Source organism: Equus quagga, chromosome 7, assembly GCF_021613505.1.
Source record: "Equus quagga isolate Etosha38 chromosome 7, UCLA_HA_Equagga_1.0, whole genome shotgun sequence".
Lineage (NCBI taxonomy): Eukaryota > Metazoa > Chordata > Mammalia > Perissodactyla > Equidae > Equus > Equus quagga.
Window position 1 is genome coordinate 93,450,509 of NC_060273.1, and position 25,892 is coordinate 93,476,400.

Sequence of the window (25,892 nt, forward strand, 5' to 3'; positions counted from 1 at the left end):
ACTACATATTATCAGGTAAAACTTGTTTTTTGAATCCTACAATACTAACTAAAATAACAAGAATGATTTCGGCTTCTGGCCTAAAGTCACAATGCAACATGGACAATGATGGTGGACTGTGTGGTATAGTAGATCTCCAAACGGTCTCTGTTCAGGATCTCTCTGTCATTGAATAGTTTTGGCATAACTTTTCAAAACTGTATGGAAGGCAATGGCTATCTTAAATACCTCGTCTGTGCCATTTATATGGAGTAAAAGATTACAGAGATTCAAAATCTTAAAAAATACATTGAAAGAGTACTATGCTAGCAACACAGATATTGCATAATTTACTTAATCCCCACAGCAAAGAAGTTAAACAGGAATTATTTCCACTTTTAACATGAATAAACAGACTCAAAGACACACAATTAGTTAATGATACACAAACAGTATCAACCCAACTTGTTAAAAATTTCAGGAAATGACACAAGTGGCTTTATTCTTCTTTGCTTTTGTAATTATACTCTGCTACATCTTAAAAGTTATCAACACATTGCTGATTTTACTTCACAAAACTTACTATTTGAAATTCACATTTTTAAACCTGAAATGAAAAATGAACTAATAACAAAGTCTTAAACATTATTATTAGATGGAGGACAAGGGGAAAAAACTAAAAATTCACAAACAACTTTGATAGAGATTTATCAGTTTTTTTCCCTAAGATTCACCTTAAGCTAATATCTGTTGTCAATCTTCCTCTCTCTCTCTTCAATCTTCCTCTATTTCACATGTGGGTTGCCATCACAGCATGGCTGACGAGTGGTGTAGGTCCACACCTGGGATCTGAACCCGTGAACCTAGGCCACTGAAGCAGAGTGAGTCGAACTTAACCACTATGCCACGGGGCCCATCCAAGATTTATTTTAATTTTGATTAGACAAACTTAATGGTACTTTCCTATAACCTCTTTAAAAATCTATTTATTATAGATGTGTATGTTAATATTTGAAATATGTTACTGAGAACTTTCCATTTTGCAGAAGACAAGGCATTGTGTAAAAAGACAACCAAAAAAATGCAGTTTAATTTTTGAAATAATATGCAAATGATCTGAGATAATAAATAACACAAAGGTAGATGCAATGCAGTCAACTGTTTGGTGGTGTAGCTTTCAATGGTAGGAATAATAAAAAGATACCCAAATTACTGGGGGACATTTCTCAAATTGCACAAACCTCCCATCCACTATGATAAATGTCCCCACGAATGAATCTTCATGCATCTATCCCCTGCCTCCCCCAACAAAACTACTGTTTTAGATGTTGGTAAAGATTGTGACAATGATTCACCCTGGTTTTATAAGAGTATGTATGAGGTGGTTGTGAATGCTGCCTTGCTATCAGTTAAAGCCAGAGAAACTTAAAAACAGGAATGCACAAAGTATGCGTAGGGGATTATAATGTTGATGGTAGCATGTAGACAGAAATGTGGATGAGAGATAAAGTTGGTTGGATGAGAGGGGCCAATTGATAAAACTTTTAATACTCATGAGGAATTAGACCCGTTCTGGCAGACAATAGGAAGTTAATTTAGATTCTTGAACAGGAGAATGATATAATAAAACAAAGTAGGTTTACTACTAGGAAATTTTACTAGTGTCAGGTCTTTGCTCGCAGCCAGTTTAAGAATTACTAAATGTCTACAAATAGTACTTTAGTTCCAAGATGACTTTCACGTTTAAAGTTGAATTTTCATACTTTAAAAACTAACCTGAATGCACATTTCAACTATAAATTATTTCCATCGAGATATAATAATTACTGATACGAAAATAATTATAATTTCAGTGAGCAAAAGCTAAAAACATCTTGTATAATTCAATAGTCCAAAGATTTGCATTTCACTTAAAAAGCAGAAGTTAACTAATCAAAAACATTATCAAATTTAGTCAAATAGAGCTCCAAAACCTCCTTATCATTATATAGTTCTGTCTCTCACAGTAGAAATACCTTTTAGAAAATACAACAAAATAGCTTGTTTAACCACATGATTAACCATGATCACAACTTTTATGCCAAAAAAAAATTAAATCACCCACTTCTGTCATGTTCAAAGAGGCAAGCAGACGATATGAGGTCCAGCAATTACATCAACCTGAAGATTCCCCATAGAATACTTATGCATTTTAAAGAATAAGTCAGAGCAGAAAGTCTTTTAATCATTCTAGAGATTCTCTCCTAGCAAAATAGCTGGGCTTGGGGAGAAAAAGTTTACTATTTTTGAACTGGAATCCAAACATTTGTTTAAAAGGGCATAATTGTGCAGCAAATTTATAAAGATTAAATGAAATACTTAAAACTACTATATTTTTATGTCTTCTCAGGATAACATGTTAAGAATAAAAATAATTAGTGGAAGTGAGGTATACAGGTCTTATTATTATTCACTATATCAAATAAAAAGAGGACAAAATATAGCTTGATATGACTGTATTATATTCACTTTTATACTCCTAAAATATTTTATCTACATACACTTGGTCGTTTTCCTTGCCCAACCCCAAAGAGTTAAAAAAAAAAAAGAAAGAAAGAAAACCTCAAACTTAATAAACAATTACATAAGACCATGTCACATTTTTCCCAAACAGTAAATCACCTAGGAAATTCATCAAAAGGCCTTAGGGAAATTATATTAGGTGACTGAGACAGTCTTTCTCTATAATTTTGGAATTATGACTAAGACATAGGGATGTGCTAAAAGGGATATAAGAATGTGTTAAAAGAGAGTGGTCTTAAACTGAAAGAAAAAGTGACAATCTTTTGAAGTCTCAAGGCTGTCAAATTACTTGTCATTACAAGTTCTAATTCCTTCAAAATATTTTCTCTAGAACCTTCACATTTCCAGTAATCTTTTTCAAGGGCACAAATGACAATAAAATCCATATTCATTCCTTAATTCTATTTCCATGTGTTAACACTTTAAAGAGCTTACATTAATTAATACTGTAATCATGTTACATTCAAATTTGTTTAAAATATATGCCAAATTTGGGAAGGAAATAAAAATTTTTTGAAACCTAATCATTGCTGTTAATCCATGGTCCCAAGGAAATCAACTATCTTGGTATTTAGCTTCCAGATATTATTTCTAAATGTTAAATGCACACACAAAATCATTTATGGATAATGAGGCATTTTCTATCTTTACCAAGGCCCAACTATTCTAATTATGTCACATTACAAACAAGTTCTATTTTTCCTTCCAAGAGGCAATGATGATATATTACTTCACTATTATTTTCACATTTCAATTAATAGTGATCATTAAAATTATAATGCAAAAGCACATTTCTCTATAATGGCTAATTATTCTTGATAAAATTATGCACTCAATACTTAAATTGATCATGTTAGTAGAGTATTAAAAACATGGACTATTGATTCAGACAGATACGGATTGAATCCTGGCTTTGCAAAGCTCTAGTAATGTGACTTTGGGCATAGCAATTAACCTTAAAACCCTCAGTTTCTACATTAGTAAAATGGGGCTAAAAAGGAACATTTAACAGCTACTGTGAGGATTAGGGATAAGATATGTAGGCATTAGCATTAGCAAAGAGCCTGGCACAGAGTAGGCACTCAATAATTAATAACTAATATTATTATTAAGTTGTTTATGAGCAGCAATGTTCTTTTTTAAATTTTATTTTTTCAATTGAGATTCATAATAGTTTACATCATTGTGAAATTTCAATTGTACATTATTTCTTGTCTGTCACCACATAGGTGCTCTCTTTCACCTCTTGTGCCCACCCTCTACCCCCCTTCCCCTAGTAACCACTGAACTATTTTCTTTGTCTATGTGTTTGTTTATATTCCACATATAAGTGAGATCATATGGTGTTTGTCTTTCTCAGTCTGGCTTATTTCACTTAGCATAATACCCTCCAGGTCCATGCATGTTGTTGCAAATGGGATGATTTTGTCTGTTTTTATGGCTGAGTAGTATTCCATTGTGTGTGGGTGTATATATATACCACATCTTCTTTATCAAATCATTGGTCAATGGGCACTTAGATTGTTTCCATGTCTTGGCTATTGTGAATAGCTGAGAAGCAATGTTCTTACATCTGAAGTTGAGTTTTCTAGTGCTACAAGTGCAGTCACGAGCCACATAACGAGGATTTGGTTAACAACAGACTGCATATATGATGGTGGTCCCATAAGATTAGTACCATATAAGCTAGGTGTGTAGTACATTATCCCACCTAAGTTTGTGAAGTACAATCTGATGTTCGTGTAATGATGAAATCTCCTAATGACTATTTCTCAGACGTATCTCTATTGTTAAGCGATGCATGACTGTAATGTGTAAGTCTGGGATGTGAAGTTGTTGCATAAAACAGTATCCTTGCTGAGAGTGATGTCAGCGTCATGGCAGAGTGAGTGGTTCCCTTTGTCTCTCCCCTGTGAATTACAATGAAACAGACTTCCATCAACCAACAGAGGATACCCTACACAGCACAACAGGACGCCTAAGAGATCCAGACAGCTATACATCTGAAGGTAGGAGAACTGGATCCCAAGGAAGCAGTGGAACTAGCGGAACAGGCCCTCTCCCTCCCCTGGCAGCAAAGATCCAGGGTGCAGATCCTCATGCAACAGCTCACACGTCTGTCAGTGGAGGTGAGTACAGGCCAACTCCATGTGTGCAAATACTGTTGGGGTGACAGCTGGTGGCAGCCCCATAAGTGTGAGCAAAAGCCTGCAGAGTGGCAGCAGTGGCCCGCCTTGCGATGGTTGGTGGAGCAGTGGCAGTACCTCCAACACCAACTCCACCAGCAGGGGGGCTGCACATAGGTCCCTGGGTCCCTGCCAATGACAGCAACACTCATGAACCCAGCACCCCTGCCAACAGTGCAACCAGCAGCCCCAGACAACTGGGGAACAGCAGTGCAGGTGGTGCACAGGACAACAGCATCTAAGCCTGCGGAGAGCCCAAAGAGGAACACGAGACCCAGGTGAACCAAAGATCAGGGACCCAGATCAGAACCAAAGTAACCAAAGCCATACTCAAATAAGAAAAGGCGACTATTACCACAAATGTGCTGGTGGAGGGTCAATTCATCAAACACCATGAAAAACTACAGTAACATGGCAAAAAAGAAGGAAAATGACAACTCTCCAGAAAGCAAACATGAAATCACGGAAGACTACACTCTAACTGACAGAGACTTCAAAATAGCTGCCATAAAGAAACTTAACGAGTTACAAGAAAAATCAGAAAGACAGTTCAATGAACTTAGGAATAAAATTAATGAACAGAAGCAATACGTCACTAAAGAGACTCAAGCTCTAAACAAAGAACCAAATGGAAATTCTGGATATGAATAACACAATTAATGAGATAGAACATAATGTAAAAAGCATTAAAAATAGAGTAGACCTTATAGAAGAGAGAATGAGTGAGCTTGATGATAAAAACATAGAAATGATTACAGGGAGGAGGTGGGAGAACTAAGATTTAAAAAAATAAAGAAATTCTTTGAGAACTACTATCTGACTCAATTAGGAAAAGTGACATAAGAATTATGAGTATCACAGGGAGAAGGATGGGAGAAAGAAGCAGAAAGTCTATTCAAAGAAATAATAGCGAAGAACTTCCCAAACTGTGGAAGAAACTGGACATGCAAGTACCTGAAACTAATAGAACTCCTAGTTACATCAATCCAAAAAGACCTCTCTAAGGCATATATTAAAGCTGTCAAAAGTCAAAGATACAGAAAAACTATCAAGGGCAGCAAGAGAGAAGAAAATAACATGCAAAGGAACCCCCACCAGGCTTAATAGCAGATTCCTCAGCAGAAACCTTACAGGCTAAGAGACAGTGGAATGATATATTCAAAATACAGAAAGACAAAAACTTTCAGCCAACAATACTCTATCCAGCAAAATTATTCTTCAGATATGATGGGGAAATAAGAGTTTTCCCAGACAAACAAAAGCTGAGGGAGTTCACTGCCACTAGACCTGCCCTACAAGAAATGTTGAAGGGAATGCTCTTACCTGAAACAAAAAGGCAAAGGTTTACAATGCTTTGAGCAAAGAGATAAACAGAAAAAATCAGCAAATTGTAGTTCTACATCAGAATAGGTTAGGAAACACTTAATTATAATGTAAAAGATACAGGGAAAGAAAGCATCAAAAATAACTATTAAACAATTCAATTTGGTCACAAATTCACAACACAAAAAAGAATAATTTGTGACAACATAAACATAGAAAGGGAAGAGGAAAGAGATGGAACCTGCATGGGCTAATGGAGATAACAGGCTATCAGAAAAAGGACTATCTCATCCATGAGATCTTTTCTACAAACCTCATGGTAAGAATAAAACAAAAAAATCACAGCAAATCATAAATAATAAATAAAGAGAAAAGTGAGAAAATCACCAAACTGAAATGGGAGACAGAAATACAAGGAAAAAGAAACAACAGAAATATAGAACAACTGGAAAACAAAAGATAAAATGGCAGTGTTAAGCCCTCATACATCAATAATCACTCTAAATGTAAATGGATGGAATTTACCAGTGAAAAGACACAGAGCAGCTGGATGGATTACAAAACAAGACCCAATAATATGCTGCCTTCAGGAAACACATCTCAGCTCTAAAGACAAACACAGGTTCAGAGTAAAAGGATGGAAGATGATACTCCAAGCAAAAGAAAGCAGGTACAGCCATACTTATATGAGACAAAGCAGACTTCAAGATAAAAAAGATAATGAGAGACAAAGAGAGGCAGTATATAATGATAAAAGGGACTTCCACCAAGAAGACATAATACTTATTAATATATATGAACCTAACACAGGAGCACCAAAGTATATAAAGCAACTATTAACAGAACTAAAGGGAGAAACTGACAACAACATAATAATAGTAGGGAACCTTAACACCCCACTTATGTCAATGGATAGATCATCCAGAGAGAAAGTCAATAAGGAAACAGTGAACTTAAATGAAATGCTAGACCAGATGAACTTAATAGATATAAACAGAACATTCCATCCAAAAACAGCAGATTACACATTCTTCTCAAGTGCACATGGAACATTCTCAAAGATAGAACATATGTTGGGAAGCAAGGCAAGCCTCAATAAATGTAAGAGCAGTGAAATCACATCAAGCATTTTTTCCAAACACAATAGTATGAAACTAGAAAACAACTACAAGATAAAGCTGGGAAAGTCACAAATACGTGGAGGCTAAACAACATGCTACTGAATAACTAATGGAACAATGAAGAAATTAAAAAAGAAATAAAAAATAACTGAAGACATCTGAAAATGAAAACACACAACATACAAACATCTATGGGATGCAGCAAAAGTGGTAATAAGAGGGAAATTTATAGCAATACAGGGGTACCTCAAGAAACAAGAAAAATCTCAAATAAACAAACTTGCCCTATACCTAAAAGAACAAGAAAAAGAACAAACAAAGCCCAAAGTCAGTAGAAGGAAGGAAATAATAAAAATTAGAGCAGAAATAAATGAAATAGAAACTAAGAAAACAATAGAAAGGATCAATGAAAGTAAGAGTTGTTTGAGAAGATAAATAAAATTGATAAACCCTTAGCCAGACTCACTAAAAAAAATAGAAAAGTCTCAAATAAATAAAATAAGAATGAAAGGGGAAAAATTTAAACAGACAGCACAGAAATACAAAGGATTATAACAGAATACTATCAAAAGCTATATGCCAACAGACTTGATAACCTAGAAGAAATGGATAAATTCTTAGAATCATACAACCTCCCAAAACTGAATCAAGAAGAAATAGAGAATCTCAATAGACCAATCACACGTAACGCGATTGAAACAGTAAGCAAAGACCTCCCGAAAAACAAAAGTCCAGGACAAGATGGCTTCTCTGGCGATTTCTACCAAACATTCAAAGAAGATTTAATACCTATCATTCTCAAATTATTCTGAAAAATTGAAGATGACAGGATGCTGCCTAACTCATTTTATGAGGCCAGTATTACCCTGATACCAAAATCAGACAAAGACAGCACAAAAAAGGAAAATTACAGGCCAATACTGCTGATGAATTGCGATGCAAAAACCCTCAACAAAATATTGGCAAACTCAATACAGCAATATATTAAAAGGGTCATACACCACAATTCAGTGGGATTTATACCAGGGATGCAGGGATGGTTTGACATCCGTAAATCAATCAATGTGATACATCATATTCACAAAATGAAGAATAAAAATCACATGATCATCTCAATAGACGCTGAGAAAGCATCTGACAAGATCCAACATCCATTTGTGATAAAAACTCAATAAAATGGGTATGGAAGGAGAGTATCTCAACACAATAAAAGCCATATATAAAAAACTCACAGTCAACATCATACTTAATGGTGAAAAACTGAAAGCCATCCCTCTGAGAACAGGAAGAAGACAAGCGTGCCCACTCTCACCACTCTTATTCAACATAGTACTGGAAATTTTGGCCAGAGCAATTAGGCAAGAACAAGAAATAAAAGGGATCCAAATTGGAAAGGAAGAAATAGCACTCTCACTGTTTGCAGATGACATGATTCTATATATAGAAGAATCCACTAGAAAACTACTAGAAATAATCAATAACTACAGCAAAGTTGCAGAGTACAAAATCAACATACGAAAAACAGTTGCATTTCTATACTCTAATAACAAACTATCAGAAAGAGAAATCGAGAATACAATCTCATTTATAATTATTAGGAAAAAATTAAATACCTAGGAATAAATATAACCAAGGAGATGAAAGACTTATACACTGAAAACTATAAGACATTATTGAAAGAAATCAAAGAAGATATAAAGAAATATAAAGACATTACATGCTCATGGATAGAAGACTAAGTAGTTAAAATGTCCATATTATCTAAAGCAATCTTACAGATTCAGTGCAATCCCAATCAGAATTCCAAGGATATTCTCCATGGAAATAGAAGAAAGAATCTTAAAATTTATATGGAACAACAAAAGACCCCAAATAGCCAAAGCAATCCTGAGAAAAAAAGAAGAAAGCTGCAAGTATCACATTCCCTGACTTAAAATATACTACAAAGGTATAGTAACCAAAAGCATGGTTCTGGCACAAAAACAGACACACAGATCAATGGAACAGAACTGAAAGCCCAGAAATAAAATCACATATCTGTGGACAGCTTATCTTCAACAAAGGAACCAAGAATATAGAGTGGAGAAAGGAAAGTGTTTGCAATAAATGGTGTTGGAAAAACTGAACAGCCATGAGCAAAAGAATGAAGGTAGACAATTATCTTACACCACACACAAAAATTAACTCAAAATGGATTAAAGACTTCAATGTAAGACCTGAAACCTAAAACTCCTAGAAGAAAATATAGGCAGTACAATCTCTGACATTGGTCTTAGCAACATCTTTTTGAATACCATGTCTACTCAGGAAAGGGAAACAGAAAAAATGAACAAATGGGACTACATCAGACCAAAAAGCTTCTGCAAGGCAAAGGAAAGCATGAACAAAATGAAAAGACAACCCATCAACTGGGAGAAAATATTTGCAAATCATGTATCTGACACAGGGTTAATTCACAAAATATATAAAGAACTCATACAACTCAACAAGAAAACAAACTACCTGATCAAAAAATGGGCAGAGGATATGAACAGATATTCTTCCAAAGAAGATATAGAGATAATCAAAAGGTACTTGAAAAGATGTTCAACATCACTAATCACTAGGGAAATCACTAGAGCAATTCACAATTATAGTGAGATATGTCAAACCCGTCAGAATGCCTACAATTAACAAGACAAGAAATAAGAAATGGTGGAGAGAATGTGGAGAGAAGGGAACCCTCATACGCTGCTGGTGGGAATGCAAACTGGTGTAGCCACTAGGGAAAATAGTATGGAGATTTCTCAAAAAATTAAAAATAGAAATACCATCTGATCCAGCTATCCCACTACTGGGTATTTATTCAAAGAACATGAAATCAATAACTCAAAGAAATTTATGCACTCCTATGTTCATTGTAGCATTATTCACAACAGCCAAGATGTGGAAGCAACCCAAGTGCTCATCGACTGATGAATGGATAAAGAAGATGTGGTATATATACATATATACATACACACATAATGGAATACTACTCAGCCATAAAAAAGATAAAACTGTGCCATTTGCGACAACATGGATGGACCTTGAGGGTATTATGCTAAGCAAAAATAAGCCAGATAGAGAAAGACAAATACCATATGATTTCATTCATATGTGGAAGAGAAACAAATATGTGGATAAGGAGAATAGATTAGTGGTTAAAGGGGCACATGTATATGGTGATGGATAAAAACTAGACTATTGGTAGTGAACAAGATGTAGTGTGCATAGCTGAAATATAATAATGTACACCTGAAATTTACACAAGTCAATATGACCTCAGTAAAAAAAACAAACAAACCTTGAAAGAATCCAAATGTGCAACAGCAGTAGAATGGATAAAGCACAGTATATTAGGGGCCAGCAGGTTGGCATAATGGTTACGTTCACACAAATTGCTTTGGCGGCCTGGGATTCAGCAGTTCGAATCCCGGGTGTGGACCTAGCACCGCTTATCAAGCCATGCTGTGGCAGGTATCTCACATATAAAATAGAGGAAGATGGGCACAAATGTTAGCTCAGGGTCAGTCTTCCTCAGCAAAAAGAGGATTGGCAGTAGATGTTAGCTCAGGGCTAATCTTCCTCAAAACAAAAAAAAAGAGTATATTAATAAAATACACTATATAACAATGAAAAAGAACAGACTACTGCTATGCACAAGAACATGGATGAATCTTACAAACACAATGTTGACGAAAAAAAGCCACAAAGAATACATAATATATTTAATATACTATTATAATATATAATAGTATATTTATTCCATTTAAATGGAATTCTAAAACAGGCAAAACTAATCAATGTTGTTAGAAGGCAGAATATTGGTTACCATATGAGGAGTGGTAACAGGGTGGGAACATGACAGGATCGGATGTTGATAATATTTTGTTTCTTAAACTGGGTACTGATTAATCTAGAGTTTTCACTTGGCAAAAATATATCCAGCTGTACACTTCTGATTCACGTATTTTCCTATATATGGTATATGTGAATAAAGTGAATGACAGAAAGAAAAAAAAATAGTAAAAAAACCAGTATCCTTGCTATCTAATTGGGATTCAATTAAAGAACATCAAGAAAGTCATATCAATTTGTTAAATCAGTAACATTAATATTCTTTATTAAACTATTTTTCCAGGAAACTTTCGCTGAGTACTAGCTAGAACCAATCTCCTGCTCTTTTGAAATTTTCAAAGCACCTATCATAACTCACACTGTTTTTAAAATGTGGGCAGCAACAGCAACTTTCTCTGATAGTGTAAGATTTGTGCAGAGCACAATGAATCATATGGCATATCACCTTCCATAAAGATAGGTTTAACAAATGTCTCCTTAATGCATGAAAAAATTACATCGGTCATTGCTTCCTATTCAGTTATTTGCCTCCAATCTCTTTTCCCTCTAATCACTCCTCAACTCTCCTTCAGATTTATCTTTCTAGAAAACACATGATTACTCAAAAACCTTTGTTCATCCACATTTCCTAAGAGGCTTTAAATTGTAATCTCACCTAACATTTTAGCCACTATCTTCAACCATTAGTTCTTCCATTCATGCCAAATTCCAGGCAGGACATTAATTCACTGAAGAAATAAATACTTGCCTAATGTCTGCACTATGCCAATTAGTGCACTAAGCATTAGAGACAGAAAGACAATATCCTATCCTCAAAAAAGGAGACATAAAAAGAAATAATTACAGTTCAATGTGCTAAATACTATAAGAGAAATAGAGTACTGAGCAGCCCTTCCAAATCACACCAGGTACTTTCAGACCTGTATGCTTTGGTCTCGCTGTGCTCTATTTACCTAGACTGCTTTTTCCAAAGCAGAATCAAATTTAGTCTTCATGTTCCAACTCAGTGTCCCCCATTTTGTAAGATCTACCCTAAGTCCTATAAGTAATTAAATTAATTGATCCCTTCTCTACGTTCCTATAACTCTTTGATTATAATATTGGTCTCATGTGTATCAAAGACAGAACAGTATGTTCCCTGACAGCAGAAATCTATTCATCTACATACATAGAAAGTTCTAAATTAAAAGGTACTTAACTAACTTGAGCATATAATCGGATTTATATAGCTCTTCTGGAAATTCCTTTTTTTATTTGTACTTTTCATTTTTCTTTTCTGGTTGTGAATTTTATGGGTCTTAAGAAACTATGTAATCATTAACAAACTGGGATGCTATCTTAAATTATGACTAACAGAAGAAGAATTGTTATTGATTAACTACAATCAAATCCCACAAGTTCTATTTCAATATAGTAAGTTTCAACAGAAATCTAGAACTAAAAGTGTCAGGATTTCCCTCCCAAACTTACCCATGTACAAAATCAATATACCTTGTGAAGGTTTTGGTTAGTTTTTATAGAAGAAAGGGGAAAATAAATGTGAACTATACATTTTCATTATAAATTTCTAAAGAAGCATTTGTTACTTGGAACAATCACTCCCCTTGGGATTATTTTTATTTCTTAGACGACTACACAACTTACATAATTTAGCAGCAGGTTGAGAAAACAGAATAAAATTCTTCATATTCAAGAAAAAACTCCAGAACACTACTGAGTTATCTTGTTAACACAAAATATTAATTCTTTGAGTAGCCAAAATACTAATATTGGTTATTCTAACATATAGGAAAAAACAAAAAGCATACACGGTTTCCATCATAAAAGAAATCTAACAACATAAGATACACATTCAAGTTAATGAGTATAAATGTTTGAAGATAATTTGTCTACATTTAACTCAAAATTCAGGTGAGCATCCCAGTTGAATAAAAAAGAAAATCCAATTTTCAAGACCAGTTATTTACTCTTCTCATTGTTGCTTTTCTCTAGGGCCCTTTGTCTCCCATTGTGTGTTTCCAACACACACATTTTAATATTTGCCTCTTTTCTCAATCACCACATTATTTCATACTGGAATTATGATAGTAGTATTGGTTGTCCAAATTTTTTGAATTAATAGTTGAAAAGGGCTTTGGATACTTTCACAGTTAGTAAAGATGTTCTGCCAAGGTTGTAAGTTCAAATTTCCAGAATTACAAAACTTGAAAAATTAAATCAAAACAATACAAAGAGAAATAAAAAATATATTTTACAAAAAGGTCCTGTGATACTCCTTTCTTACTTCCTACCCCTAAACTCTGTTTACGTACTCAGCAGCCTTTGAACTAGGCTTATCTAGACTGAAGTTGGATCCAAAAGCAGTTTTTTATTTTAAAATTAGGTGTGTATAATGACTCAGTAAACGGGAATAGCAATTTCATAACTTTTCCTTTGTTTTCAAATAGAAGCAAGCAGATTCAAAAACAGAGGAGGGACACCACTTTTATTTGCCATAACTGGTCTTATTTAAAAGATAAAAATATTTTAAGGCTACCACAGACTTGATATATCTTTATATCAACGTAGCTTAAAATGAAAATCATGACCCCTATATATTAACAATGCAACACTGCTAAGGGTTTCAGGAATCTGACCTATTGAAAATACTGGCTTAAAGCTGTAGAAACTACATGCCAGAAAGCAAATTGGAATTCCAATGTGATGATCTGTTTCTAAATGCTGTTTCATAAGTGTGAAGAGAATAGTATACACTGATCTTTTAAAATACCATTATTACTTCCTGTTTATCATCTCAAATGTCATAAGTCCAGTACAACAGGATATTAAATCAGGGCATCTTGCTCTGCCTTTAGAAGCAATAAAAGTTCTGCCTTTTGGAAAATTAACTTAGAAGGTAAATGGCCTTAGATCACAGGCTAAGGTGACTGTGAAATGAAGAGCCTATTCACTCTTCTGTTTCTGATACCTAACACTAAAAACAAAAGCAACAAAAATTACTCTGTACTTACAGACTCTTCTTTGTAACAGTTCAGAAGTATTCTACTTATCTAGTGAGACTCCGAGCAACCTCAATATTCTAAATATGGCAATAAAGGTAAGAAATTTTGCAGTCAGCTAGCCAGGCAGCATCCACTATGTACCCCACACTTTACTAGGTTATGGGAACAAAGAGTTGAGTAAAGCAATCTATTTTCTTAAGAGGGTCTCTCTAAGTAGTAGGAATGGGATGAAAGCAGACTGCTATACAATATGAAACTAGAAATATACACAAGTTAAAGAAGCTATACAGAGAAGGTGGTGAATAAGTCTTCTGAGGTCAGAGTGGTAGTGTCAGGGAAAGATTCCTAAGCAAGTAACATAAGAATTATGTGTTAAAGTAAAGAGCAAAGCTTTGTTCAGGTAAGAAAGATGTATAAAAAGCCTAATTAAAAGAAAGGTGGCATAAAATAGATGGATATGTTTGGGGTTCAGTATAGCTGGCACAAAAAGTGGGGGTGGCTGTAGAAGATAGAGGAGGAGTAGAAAGGTAGCGAAAATACAGATCACAAAGGGCCTTGTATGCCATGCAGGGGAGAATCTTGATCAGATAGATTTGCATTTTAGAAAGGTCACTGGTTACAGTGCAGAACATGATTTGAAGGGGGTAACACTAGAGGCAGGAAGTCCAAGTGAGAAATAGCAAGAACTTAAACTAAAAGTGGTTACATATTTAGGAGTTAGAAATAATAGATTTGGAAAAGGATAAGACTTGGGAGTAGGAGGTAGCTAAGGGAGAAGGGAATTCAAAACGATTCCTCGATTTCTGGCTTAGGAAACTAGATGAATAATAGTGTCAAAACAAAATCAGGAACCGAAGAGAAGAACATGTGATTAGAGAGTGGGTGGTGAGGTACAAAATCTTTTGGATCAATCTATTGAAATACCTGCTCATCCATCTTCTCCTTTCTATCTTATAATACATTTCCCTGTCCCTTACCCTAATGCCACAGATGACTAGACCAGTAATGGACATATAACCCAAGATGGGCCAAGAACTTGAGCCAATGTGGGTTCTTCCCTTGAAGAGAGGGCATAAGGATTTTGGAGCTGAGGTTGCCATTGTAAGGTGGCCAGAGGCACACCTAAGGAATAAAAGCCCTCTGGAGAGTCAGAGAGAACGGGAGGGAGAAGGAGAGTGGGCAGGGTAGGGGGAAGATGAGGAAAAGCAGAGACAAGCACAAAATGGAGGGAAAAGGGGTAAGGAAGAAACCCACAAACAGAACTACCTGAGCTTCTGAGAGCTCTCTAGATCCTGATTCTAATACCTGGTGAGGTTAAACTGCAATTCTTGCCCTTAGGCTTCACAAGAAACCCCACAATCCTAACAAAAGCCCTTTCTAGCTTAGCTCAGTGACTCATGTAAAATGTTGAGTTTCGGGTGCATCTGAAAACACCTAAGTGGAGCGGAATATAAGAGTGCAGATGTTACAGGAAAGATTTACATCAGAGAGGGACTTTTATAAGATGTCCACAATAGTGATAGTAGTTAAACTTGTAGGTAGTCATGTTAGAGAATGTAGTGTTAAGAAGATAAAGAAAGGACTTAGGCGGAACACCAGCATATAAGTATCAGAGTCAACCCTCTTCAAGGAAACTAATGAACAGGCAGGCAGAAGCTAAACTGAGTGGCTTGCTGAGGGAACGAGAAGCGAGGAGGTCAAGATCACAGTGACTGTATACTATTAGGAGTAAAGACACTATTCTAATAGGGGAAAAGAAGAAACGGGGTGGGGGCTGGGCAGGGTCGTTAAAGGATGATGATGGGTGCTAAGGCACAAACTATGGAAGTTTACTGGCTGAGGAACATCCAGATAGGGGCGGAGTTTGAAGCTGTAAGTGAAATAAGGCATAAGAAATAAAGGAGGCAAAAGAAACAAATACAGCACATTAAGAGGGATTGGCCCTGAATAGAAGAAAAAAACGGCAACTTTTCCCGAGACCAATAAGAAGTAATAACTATGAGTCTGGGGTTATTTTGCAAAGAAACAAAGACCTATAATAAATTTCAGAGAGGTTTACCATATGTCATTCTTTAAATACCAAAATGTATCTGTTTCTTTATTAACAGGAAGGAAGATTATCATATCCCCAAAAAATTTATCATCATCATAAAAGGTTAAATGTTTAAAGGGTAAACATCTAGAAAAGGCCTTAGTCTACGAAGGCTATAAAATAAACACGGAGTTGCTGATTTAGTAAATTAAGTATTTAAGTGGTATAAGTAGTATAATGACATGTAAAAACACGTCAACCACTGCTTTGTAATTAAAAGATAAATTCCAATTATTACACTATTTTAAAATTGAAATGCTATTTCAGTATGAAGCTAAAAAGTTTACTCTTTTGCTTCTAATTGAGTCAGGTAGTAAAGGTAAGAAATTCTAAACTAATTTAGATACAAGAATAGGACATGGGAGCAAGAAATGACTTTTTTTTTTTTGTTTTTTTGTTTTTTTTTAAGAAATGACTTTTTAAAAGATAACCTATTCAATCAACCTTCATTTTATGGATGAAGGAACTGAAGCCTATAGAGGTCCAAGTTTATAACCTTAATTATACCTCAAACTCTAGGACTTAGAACCCAGTTTTTAGTTTTTAATTCACACTCATTCTGCTTTTTTGTTTGTTTTCTTCTAGCCTACAGGCAGAGATGTTTAGATGGAAATATTTTATATGTTCTAATGAAAAAGTAGGCAGAAGCATCTAAAGAAAAACACTACTCTGTTCCAACTGCTCTGAAGACTCTTGCAAACAATTAACCTCGTTCATAATTACAGCCACATAGCTGAATTTTTTAAACTGTCAAGAACTAAAACAGCTTTACTCAATTTTAAAATTATTAGCAGGTACTCTCTTATTACCTTTGTGGATTAACAATATCCTTCATTCCTTCCACAATATTCAGAAAGCACAAGTTTGTCTCTAATTTCTAAACAAAGATTTCTCTCATCTTCACCTTCAATTAAATTCTAATTCTTTAGAAGTATGGTACAAAGATTAATATGATTACAAATCATTGTAAAAAATTAAATAGCAACACACATTAAGATTTTCAAAACTCTTAGGATATAAAAACATACTACTGACACACACATGCACACACACTCCTATGATGCCAATATAACAATCTACGCTTTCTACAACACTTTTGCTGTATAATGAATATTATGTTAAGAAGAAAGTTTTCCAATCCACAGTGCTTTAAGATTTTTAAAAATCTCTTCCTGAATACAAATCTTGTTCATAAGAGTGATACATTTCCATTTATATGTAAAAACATTATATATATGTAAAATAAATGAGAATAACTCATTAAGGTAGATATCTATTCTCCTATCTTATTTTATTCTCTACATTTAATTTTATAATCTGTAATTTAGTGATTTCTAAAAAATTTTTAAAGGATTAAACCAAGCACAGTGTTTAATGTTTCAGTATTACAATGTGTCTATGAATATTCTCATCTATCCTTCTGCATTCAGAAGTATTTTTGTAAAATATATTCTTAAAAGTGGAAATACTTGGTCAATAATTTTAACACAATGCCAAATGTCTGTCTTGAAAGGGTATATCACTTTTTATGCCCACTAACAGTGAAGAAGACTGCCTATTCATGTAGTGACATTCTTTCCAACAAAAGATATTTTTCTGATTCACCTTAGCACAGCAGCCATTAAATTTTACACTGCTCAGTCTATTGATGATTAACCTATTATATAAGTTACCTATTTAATAAAGCACCCACCAGAAGAGATATTACCAGTAACTACTGTAAAAGGAAAGCAAACAAAGAGAGAAAAGAGAAGTAAGCAAAAATATGATGGGGCAAGTAGAAATAAATGAAAAACATTAAATAATCATGCAGATGGAACCGTTCTCATTGGTACCTATACTGTCTAAACTCTTCTGTAGTAGTGCATTATTTGTCTCCCTCTTGGTAAAAATACTATGCTAAACTGACAGTTTTTATTGGGGATCTTTAAAGTTATCTAAAAGTTTCAAGAAATTATTACTTGATTTCTTTAATGCATTAGAGAAAAATAAATAAAAAAATATAGAGTTATGAAAGGGAATTATAGGTCATAGTAGTGATTGTTGAAGATCTTGTGGCCATGAGAGACCATAATGTAGGTACACTCAAAGCCCATGGGAAGTAACTGAGAAAGAGAAACATTATGCCTTTTCCATACCTGGACCACTCTGGAGCTTCTCGGTTTCATACCCAAAGGAAGAAAATGCAACTGTGGAAACAACTTCAGACTTTCAAGATTTAAACATCTTTTTACAGATAAGAAACAGGATGGGAAAGGAGAAGGCATGCTTAGGATGACATGAGCAAGAACAAAAACCATTTTGGTTCCATCAGCACAGTTCTGCAAGTAGGCTAAACCACAGAAGAACTATAACTTGAAAAATTCATCAATAATTATGATCTAATGAATGGGTTTACACTTTGAAAATAATATTGCTAATTTTGAAAACAAGAACATCAATAAAAACACCTTGTTTACCATTCCTTTCTTAAAACAGTCTTTCCACTCAGTTTCCTAGATACCCTCTTGGTTCTCTTTTTCCTTCACTGGCTACACTTTCTCAGTCTCTTTTACTTATTCCATCTCCCTAAGACCTAAATTTACAGTGTCTTGGGGTGCTGCTCAGGCCTGTTTTCTTAGCTATTTATGGTTACTTTCAACTTTGGCTACATCCCTTTCTGGGTATGACAGTCTAAGATACTAACAGATAACATAATTAGTCGTAGCCCCACCCCTCCCCCCAAAACCAAAAACATAAAACCTGGACATACTACAAAAGCCCTACCTGGAGGTAACGGAGAGTAAACAAAAGAAGACAGACTCTGATGGGGAGTTCTAAGCTTACTAGGAGTAAAGATGGGAAGCTAGCCAAATTAAGTTACCACCTCTTCAGACAGTAGCCTAAGCTAACTGCAGTCTGCAGGTTCAGGTGCAGGGGAAGAGGAACCTGTGGAAGACTGAAGCCAGGATACCTTTACCACTGAGAGAGCAGCTGTAACCCAGAAGGGAAAGAACCGTATGGGGGACCCCTAAACCTGAATCGCTCATGAAAGGAACAGATTCAAAGCAGCTCAAGAAACGACAAAAGATCTGACCTGAGGCTGGAGCTAGTGTGCAAGAAACATAGTTGAACTTAAAGCCGAACCTAACCTGCTATATCAACCCCTCACTGGAGAAAAATAACCAAACCCAGAATCTCTACTAATCTTCATAATGTCCAGGGTACAATCCAAAATTACTCAACATATGAAGCACCAAGAAATACAAACATTTTTCTCTCTACAGACAAAAATGGCTGTTCTCACATCCTCAATGATATAAGAAAAATAAATAAATTTCCTCCTGGTGAATTAAAATCTTATGAGAGAAATAAAAAAATCCGAGCAGAGAAATAGAAACAACAAAAAAGTGTTAACTGATTCAGCCATATTTCACCCATAGTTGCTGGGTGAAAGACCACAGGATGCACATAGTCTCAAAGTTATCATTTCACAGATCACTTAATAATTGCAAACAGAAAAAGGTGCTTTAAAACAGAGAAATTTGGTGGACAACATCTAAACCAAGTGATGTAACTCAGCATCACTAGTAAAGAGACAAATAAGGGTGTGATACAATGTATTATTATTATACTGTTTACAATTACAATTTTTTGTAACTATAGAAAAAATACAGTTTTTCTACAGGTTTGAAATATCTTCCAAAAATTGGAAGAAAACACAAAACAAAAGGGAAAAAAAGCCAAAAGGAAGACTATTATAAATCCGAGGGAAGAATTAAAGCAGCTGTCCTGGGATCCATTTCCTTCCTTTACCAGGTGGCAACTCAGGCAACTTGTTAATCTGCTGATAACTGGTCCTGCCAGTAAATAGGCTGATGATTTTCCTTAGGAGGAAAGTCCTTATCTGAAGAATACTCTTAGCAGGATGTCCCTTGTTAAGGATGCTTACAGTAAACAAAGCCAGGATCTATGGGTTTATGAGGCATGGCACACTGGAGAATATCATGGAAACTACACAACCTTGGGGTACAGAATGGGGGAGTTTCAAAATCTAAATGCTCTCTGCTATGATGTAGGAACTAGACGTCTTCATTTAGAGAACTCATCTACTCTGGGCCAGAAAGTGCATGTCTGATGCAGAAAGGAAGGACCCATGGAATCATGAAGCATCCCAGATGTCTCCTTGCTTTACCGGTACCTCTGACTCCATGTATCCTTGAAATTATTAGTAAAGCTGGATTCTAGGCAAAAGCTCTAATATGTGAGTCTGATTTGATAATATGAGTCTTTGTACTGGCTTAAAAATAAAAGGTGAGACTGTCAAAAATAATTAGAATCTTAGATTAACAATACTATTAATATTATTACTTTAGTAGATTGAGTTAAATGTTACTTTGACACAAATAATTAACAGTATTCTTACAAGATAAATGAGGCATCTTTTACTCTACGGAAAATTTCTTTTTAAGCATTCATAAGAAAAAACTTACCAAAATTCACAGTATGTGAAATTACAGAGAAATATCTCAATGAATTTTTAAAAAAGCATATACAACCAAAAATATCACAAAGTTCTAATTAATATATGAATATACATGATGACAAACCTGTAACCCAAGGGGTATGTGCACCCTAGAACACTTCTCCATTGAAATAAGATTCTGCCTACTTTACAGAGTTGTGGTGAAGCTCAAACGATATGATATAGTTATTATATTATTTTGATGATGTATTATTTTACTTGGTTTCACATAATATCTCTACAGATCATAATCTACAACATTTTTCCTACTTGTGATCCACTAAGGACAACAACTTAGAAACAGGCCATGAAGGAGCCTGAGATAAGGCAATCCTAACAGCTGATGCAAGCTCAAAGACTGCTTTTAATAACACAAACCTGAGCATGTAAAAATAGGAGAAGAATGAACAAAAGGAGAAAGAGTTTTAAAATAGAGAAGTAAAGGGTAGCAGGCAGAGCAAGTTCTCACAGAAGAATACGTAAGTTCTCATTTTATAGGAATATTCAGCATAGGGAAAAGTAACGGCTTAAGAAAAGAGAAATTAAAAAGAAAAAGGCAGATATAGGTAACTCGGTATGTTTAGCTATGAGGAATTAAAGAATCTGAAAACATGTTGCACATCTTTGGGCCTTTTTTTCCTAAAGGGCAAGTATCATGTTCATTATATTATCTCATCCAATCTCTAGGAGAATAGAGTACAGATATATTTCAGAAGTTCTCACCTTACTGAAGCAGTAAAGTGGCTAACACCATTAGCTGTATAACCAGTTATGAAGTCCACCATCTAACAACTATTTGACCTTAGGTAAATTGCTTAACTTCTCTAATCCTCAGTTTCCTATTCTGTAAAATAGGGAAACCAATGATAACTACCACATGAGACAGTGAATATAAAACACACATGATAGGTCCTGGTACAGAGTAAATACTCCATAAAAGCTAGTTATTACTTTTATTATTGAGGAAGGGATTTCTTGTATATTTTGATGAATTTCACTGTATTCCTTTATTTACCATCTCTTTCTCTAGCCAAAAAACTTAACGGATCTGTAAAAGTTGATAAGTTACTTTAATTTCCAAAGAAAAAGAAACTGTTTCAGAAGCCAGTATTTATTGTAATATCAAAGTTAAAAGTATGACAACTATCAAAAAAGGCAGCAAAAACTTAGTATTCATGCATTACAGTCTATAAAATTAGAACCTATGATTTTATAGTATCGTAAAGATCAGGTCATTTTTTTTCTTGGCCAGAAAAAACACACTCCCATTTCTAAAAATATCTCAGGTTTTCTTCTTGAGGAAGTCATCTTGCAACAAAATACCCTATTATCATAGAAAGCAAGTATAGGACAGTATGTCATGAACAAGACTATAAAAATGTAGTGGTATATGAGCCACGAAAAAACTCATCTGGAAAAATGAGTAAGCAGAGGTTTTTCTCCAAATTTAAATTAATTTAATTTAAAGTGAGTTTTCTTTTTGTGATGATTTCTTTGATACTCCCATGTACATAATAAATACTTCCTTAAGAAATTACAAATGACCTTTCAATTAAAAACAATGCTCAGATATTTGCTTCTTTTAGAAAAGTAGGCCGGTTTTGTAAAAGAACCAGGAATGAGGAATACAGTTTGACATGTAAGAAAAGCAAACATACAGTCTTACTCTTTTGTCCTGGTTTTTATATTTAAATTTAATCCAGTTTTTAAAAAGCATTACAAAAGAAGCTGAAGTCAGAGCATCTGATGCAGAACACCCTAACCACTGCCACGAATTCAAGCAACATATATATTATTAATTTATGAAGTCAAGGAATACACAGACTATGAATTTTAGCTTTCTGTGAGGCAACAATTCCATAGCGGTCTTATATAATCACAAGAAAAAAATAGAAAAGAAAAAACTATAGTCGTGACACAGTAGTCTCGTAAACCTATGAACTTTATCACTGAGTCTAATTTCCTATTGCTAATGAGGTTTAAGAACAACAGAAATCAAGCTTCACATATAGTTCAAATAGGACAACTCTTCTTTCTAATTAACTAAACTAAATTCATTACTGAGAGTTAAAGAAGAAAAGTATTCTAAAGATTAGTGAATATCTTTGTTCTTAAACTCTTCATACATTGTACATAGGCTTACGATATATAATGTATCCTTCCCATGGTAAAATAAAATCAGCAACTATATAGTAGTTCAAAGCCTCTGAATAATTTAGGACTACAAAAATGACTATTCAAAAGAAATTACAGGGAGAAATTTAGGTAAGGAATGTAATTTAGTAGGGGCCTTGGTTAAGGGAAAGTGAAAGAGACAAAGAGATAAACTATAACTTCCTATCTTAGTGTTATCCTCAAAATCAAACCTCTTAAGATTTTATTTCTCATGGGAACTTAATGAAAAGAACAAAAAGTATTATGAAAAAGCTTAAATGATGTGTAACCAAAGTGACACAAATGACAATTAGGAGCCAAATATAGAGTATTTTGACTCAATGATTGGATAAAACTTTGAGAAAGAACAGATATATCAAATAGACCCCATGAATTTTGCAATCCTGGGGAAAAAAATACCCCATAAAAAACAAACTTCACACCAAAGAAGAATCACGTCTTATATCTATTTCTATTCAGATTAATTGTTATATTTTTGTCTTATAAAACACTTCACTAACCCTTCAAAATGAAAAAGTAGTGAGAAGCTTTGATAATACAACTCAATTAAAATTTTTTAGAGAATTCTCTTGCTTTATCTATCTCAAAACTTGGAAGTTAGACCAAAATGTAATAGTCAAACATACATGCAAAATGACCCTGAAATTAAGATAATTGCTGGTACCAAATGTTGTTTTTAAGTTCTGCAATAAAACAGTCTCCCAGACATTTAATAGTATGTCATTTGGTAAATGAAAGTTTCCACAAAGTAAGAGCAGTGAGAAGACCTAAAAATTATGCTAGTGAAGAGTCTGGCTGAAAGAAACAAAAATACGGATCATTTTAGTCCAACACTAATTTTATTTCAAGTTACTACAGAGCTAAATAAAATGCTGACACCACCACACAAAAATTTATTGAGTTGGCAATAGGCAAAGCATGATGTCAGCCACCCAATATCACCATCCACGTTACCAAACAGCGTGAGCACTTCTATTCTCGAACTTAAATTAGACTTCATGCCTAAAGTTACAGTAAAAATAAAAACCATAGGCTTAAGGAATTATTAAACATAGATGAGTTTAGATGGGCATAGTTTTGACTCAAATTAGTCTAGGACTTTAACAAATTCGGAAAAAACATGGAAAAATGCAACCTCAAATGTATTACAATTTTCTAAATGCGCTACATTCTTCACCAAATAGACTCATACAAATAAGTCTTAGTCACTTGCAATAATATTCAAACAAATAACACCACACACACACACACACAAAATGCAGGCTGACGGGAGACACAGAAACACACATATACACACAAGCACACAAGCCGTTACCTTCATGGCATGGATTTCTTCAAGCAATCTTTGTGCTCGTCTTTGGTTTTTTAACAGTGCATCTTCAGTCCCCCTGTGAAAAATACATTACAGTATGTAGCCAGGAAAAGCATTTATTTTAGACTCATATTATAATGAAAAGTCTCTTCATTTCTTTTGGAAAAGCATAATAAATCTCTAACAAACAATCCATTGCCCCCCACCCAACAAATACCCAGATTCCATCAACAAACCCAAGTTTTTGGCAAAGCAAGCATAATCCTGGCATTATATTAATGACTCTTACCACTGACAGACAGTTTGCCTTCTAAAGCCTTACTCAGAAAGCCGAATAGTACTTTTTAATCAATCGATTAATAGTACACTGTATTTAATGGAACGGAAGTTTTACAAGCTACAATTAAAAGTTGGATATAATTTTATTAAACAAAAATTTGTTCTCTGGAATTAAAGAAAATCATAGACATTAAATATCTGATTATACCAGAGAAGAGGGCTATCTTCTGAAACATTTACTAAGAAAAGAACAAGAAATTAATCAGGAACAAAACACATTTGAAGACTGTTAAGTATTCACGCTTAAAGCAAAAGAACTATAAATAACATACTTTTTCTGTAACACCAATAAAACTGAAAATACAAAATACTATTTTTTTAAAAAAATTGGGATGAACACAATGTGTTGATAGACACTTCCACAAGGTACTGGAGATTTCAAGTTAATTAGTAATTCAAGGAATAAAGTGATATAAAATCTTCTAATTAATTCAAGGTATTACTAGATTTGTTAAACTATACAGGCATACCACATAGATATTGTGGGTTCAGTTGCAGACCACCGGAACAAAGCGAGTCTCACAATAAAGCAAGGCACGAATTTTTTGGTTTCCCAGTGCATATAAAAGTTAATGTTTACACTATACTGTAGTCTATTAAGTGTATGACAGCATTATGTCTAAAAAAATAATGTGTATAACTTAATTAGAAATACTTTATTGTTAAAAAATGCTAATCATCATTGGAGCTAAAGTCACAATCTTTTTGCTGGTGGAGGGTCTTGTAAAAACATAGTATTTGCAAAGCGCAATAAAGCGAAACACAATATGATGAAGTATGCCTCTTTCAACATCCTAAAATAACTTCTAATAACATGAAACTCATACATAACCACAAAGAACTTTCATTCTGATAAGGCCAAAAGGAGATTTTTGAAAAAACAGCAAAATAATTCATCATGTATTGTAGAAAGTATAGTTCAAACCATGTAAGGACATGCTGACACAGCACATTTTATCTCACTTAGATTCTCCCAAAATATAAAACAAAGTGCTGTATGTATGAGTAAGATATTTAATTATTCCTCTAGGTCTCACCTTCAAACTTTGTAAATACTGAACAAAAACAACTTTTAACATTTTATTAGTCACAGGACCATTACTTTAAATGACTAACTTTTTGGACTTCAGTCTGCCAACACTCCTGACAAGTTTTCGGATCACCAAAACTCGGATTCTCTTCACTTCTTTTCTCATCTTCACAACCTTTGAGGAATAAAGCCAAAATTAGAAAGGCTCTTAATTCAAGAAGAAACATACTTTACTTTGAGTCTCAATATTATGGATACATCTACCACTTTAACCAAATTTTTGTTTATATTCACAGTTTGATGAAACCAAACTACTTCGATAATCAGTGAAGGAATAAATCAACGATCTAAAAATGGATGAGGACTTAAGAGAAACAAGTTATGATTT

At 34.3% G+C, this 25,892-nt stretch overlaps 1 protein-coding gene across 1 annotated transcript in view; it reads right to left on the reverse strand.

The window, feature by feature from the left end:
* Positions 1-25,892, reverse strand: part of SRFBP1 (serum response factor binding protein 1) — a 68,872-nt gene that overhangs the window by 29,430 nt on the left and 13,550 nt on the right. The window contains exons 2-3 of the mRNA XM_046665333.1: positions 25,591-25,679; positions 24,139-24,211 (exon numbers count right to left, since the gene is read on the reverse strand). Coding sequence (XP_046521289.1) covers positions 24,139-24,211; positions 25,591-25,679 — 162 coding nt within the window. The remainder of the gene's footprint in view (positions 1-24,138; positions 24,212-25,590; positions 25,680-25,892) is intronic.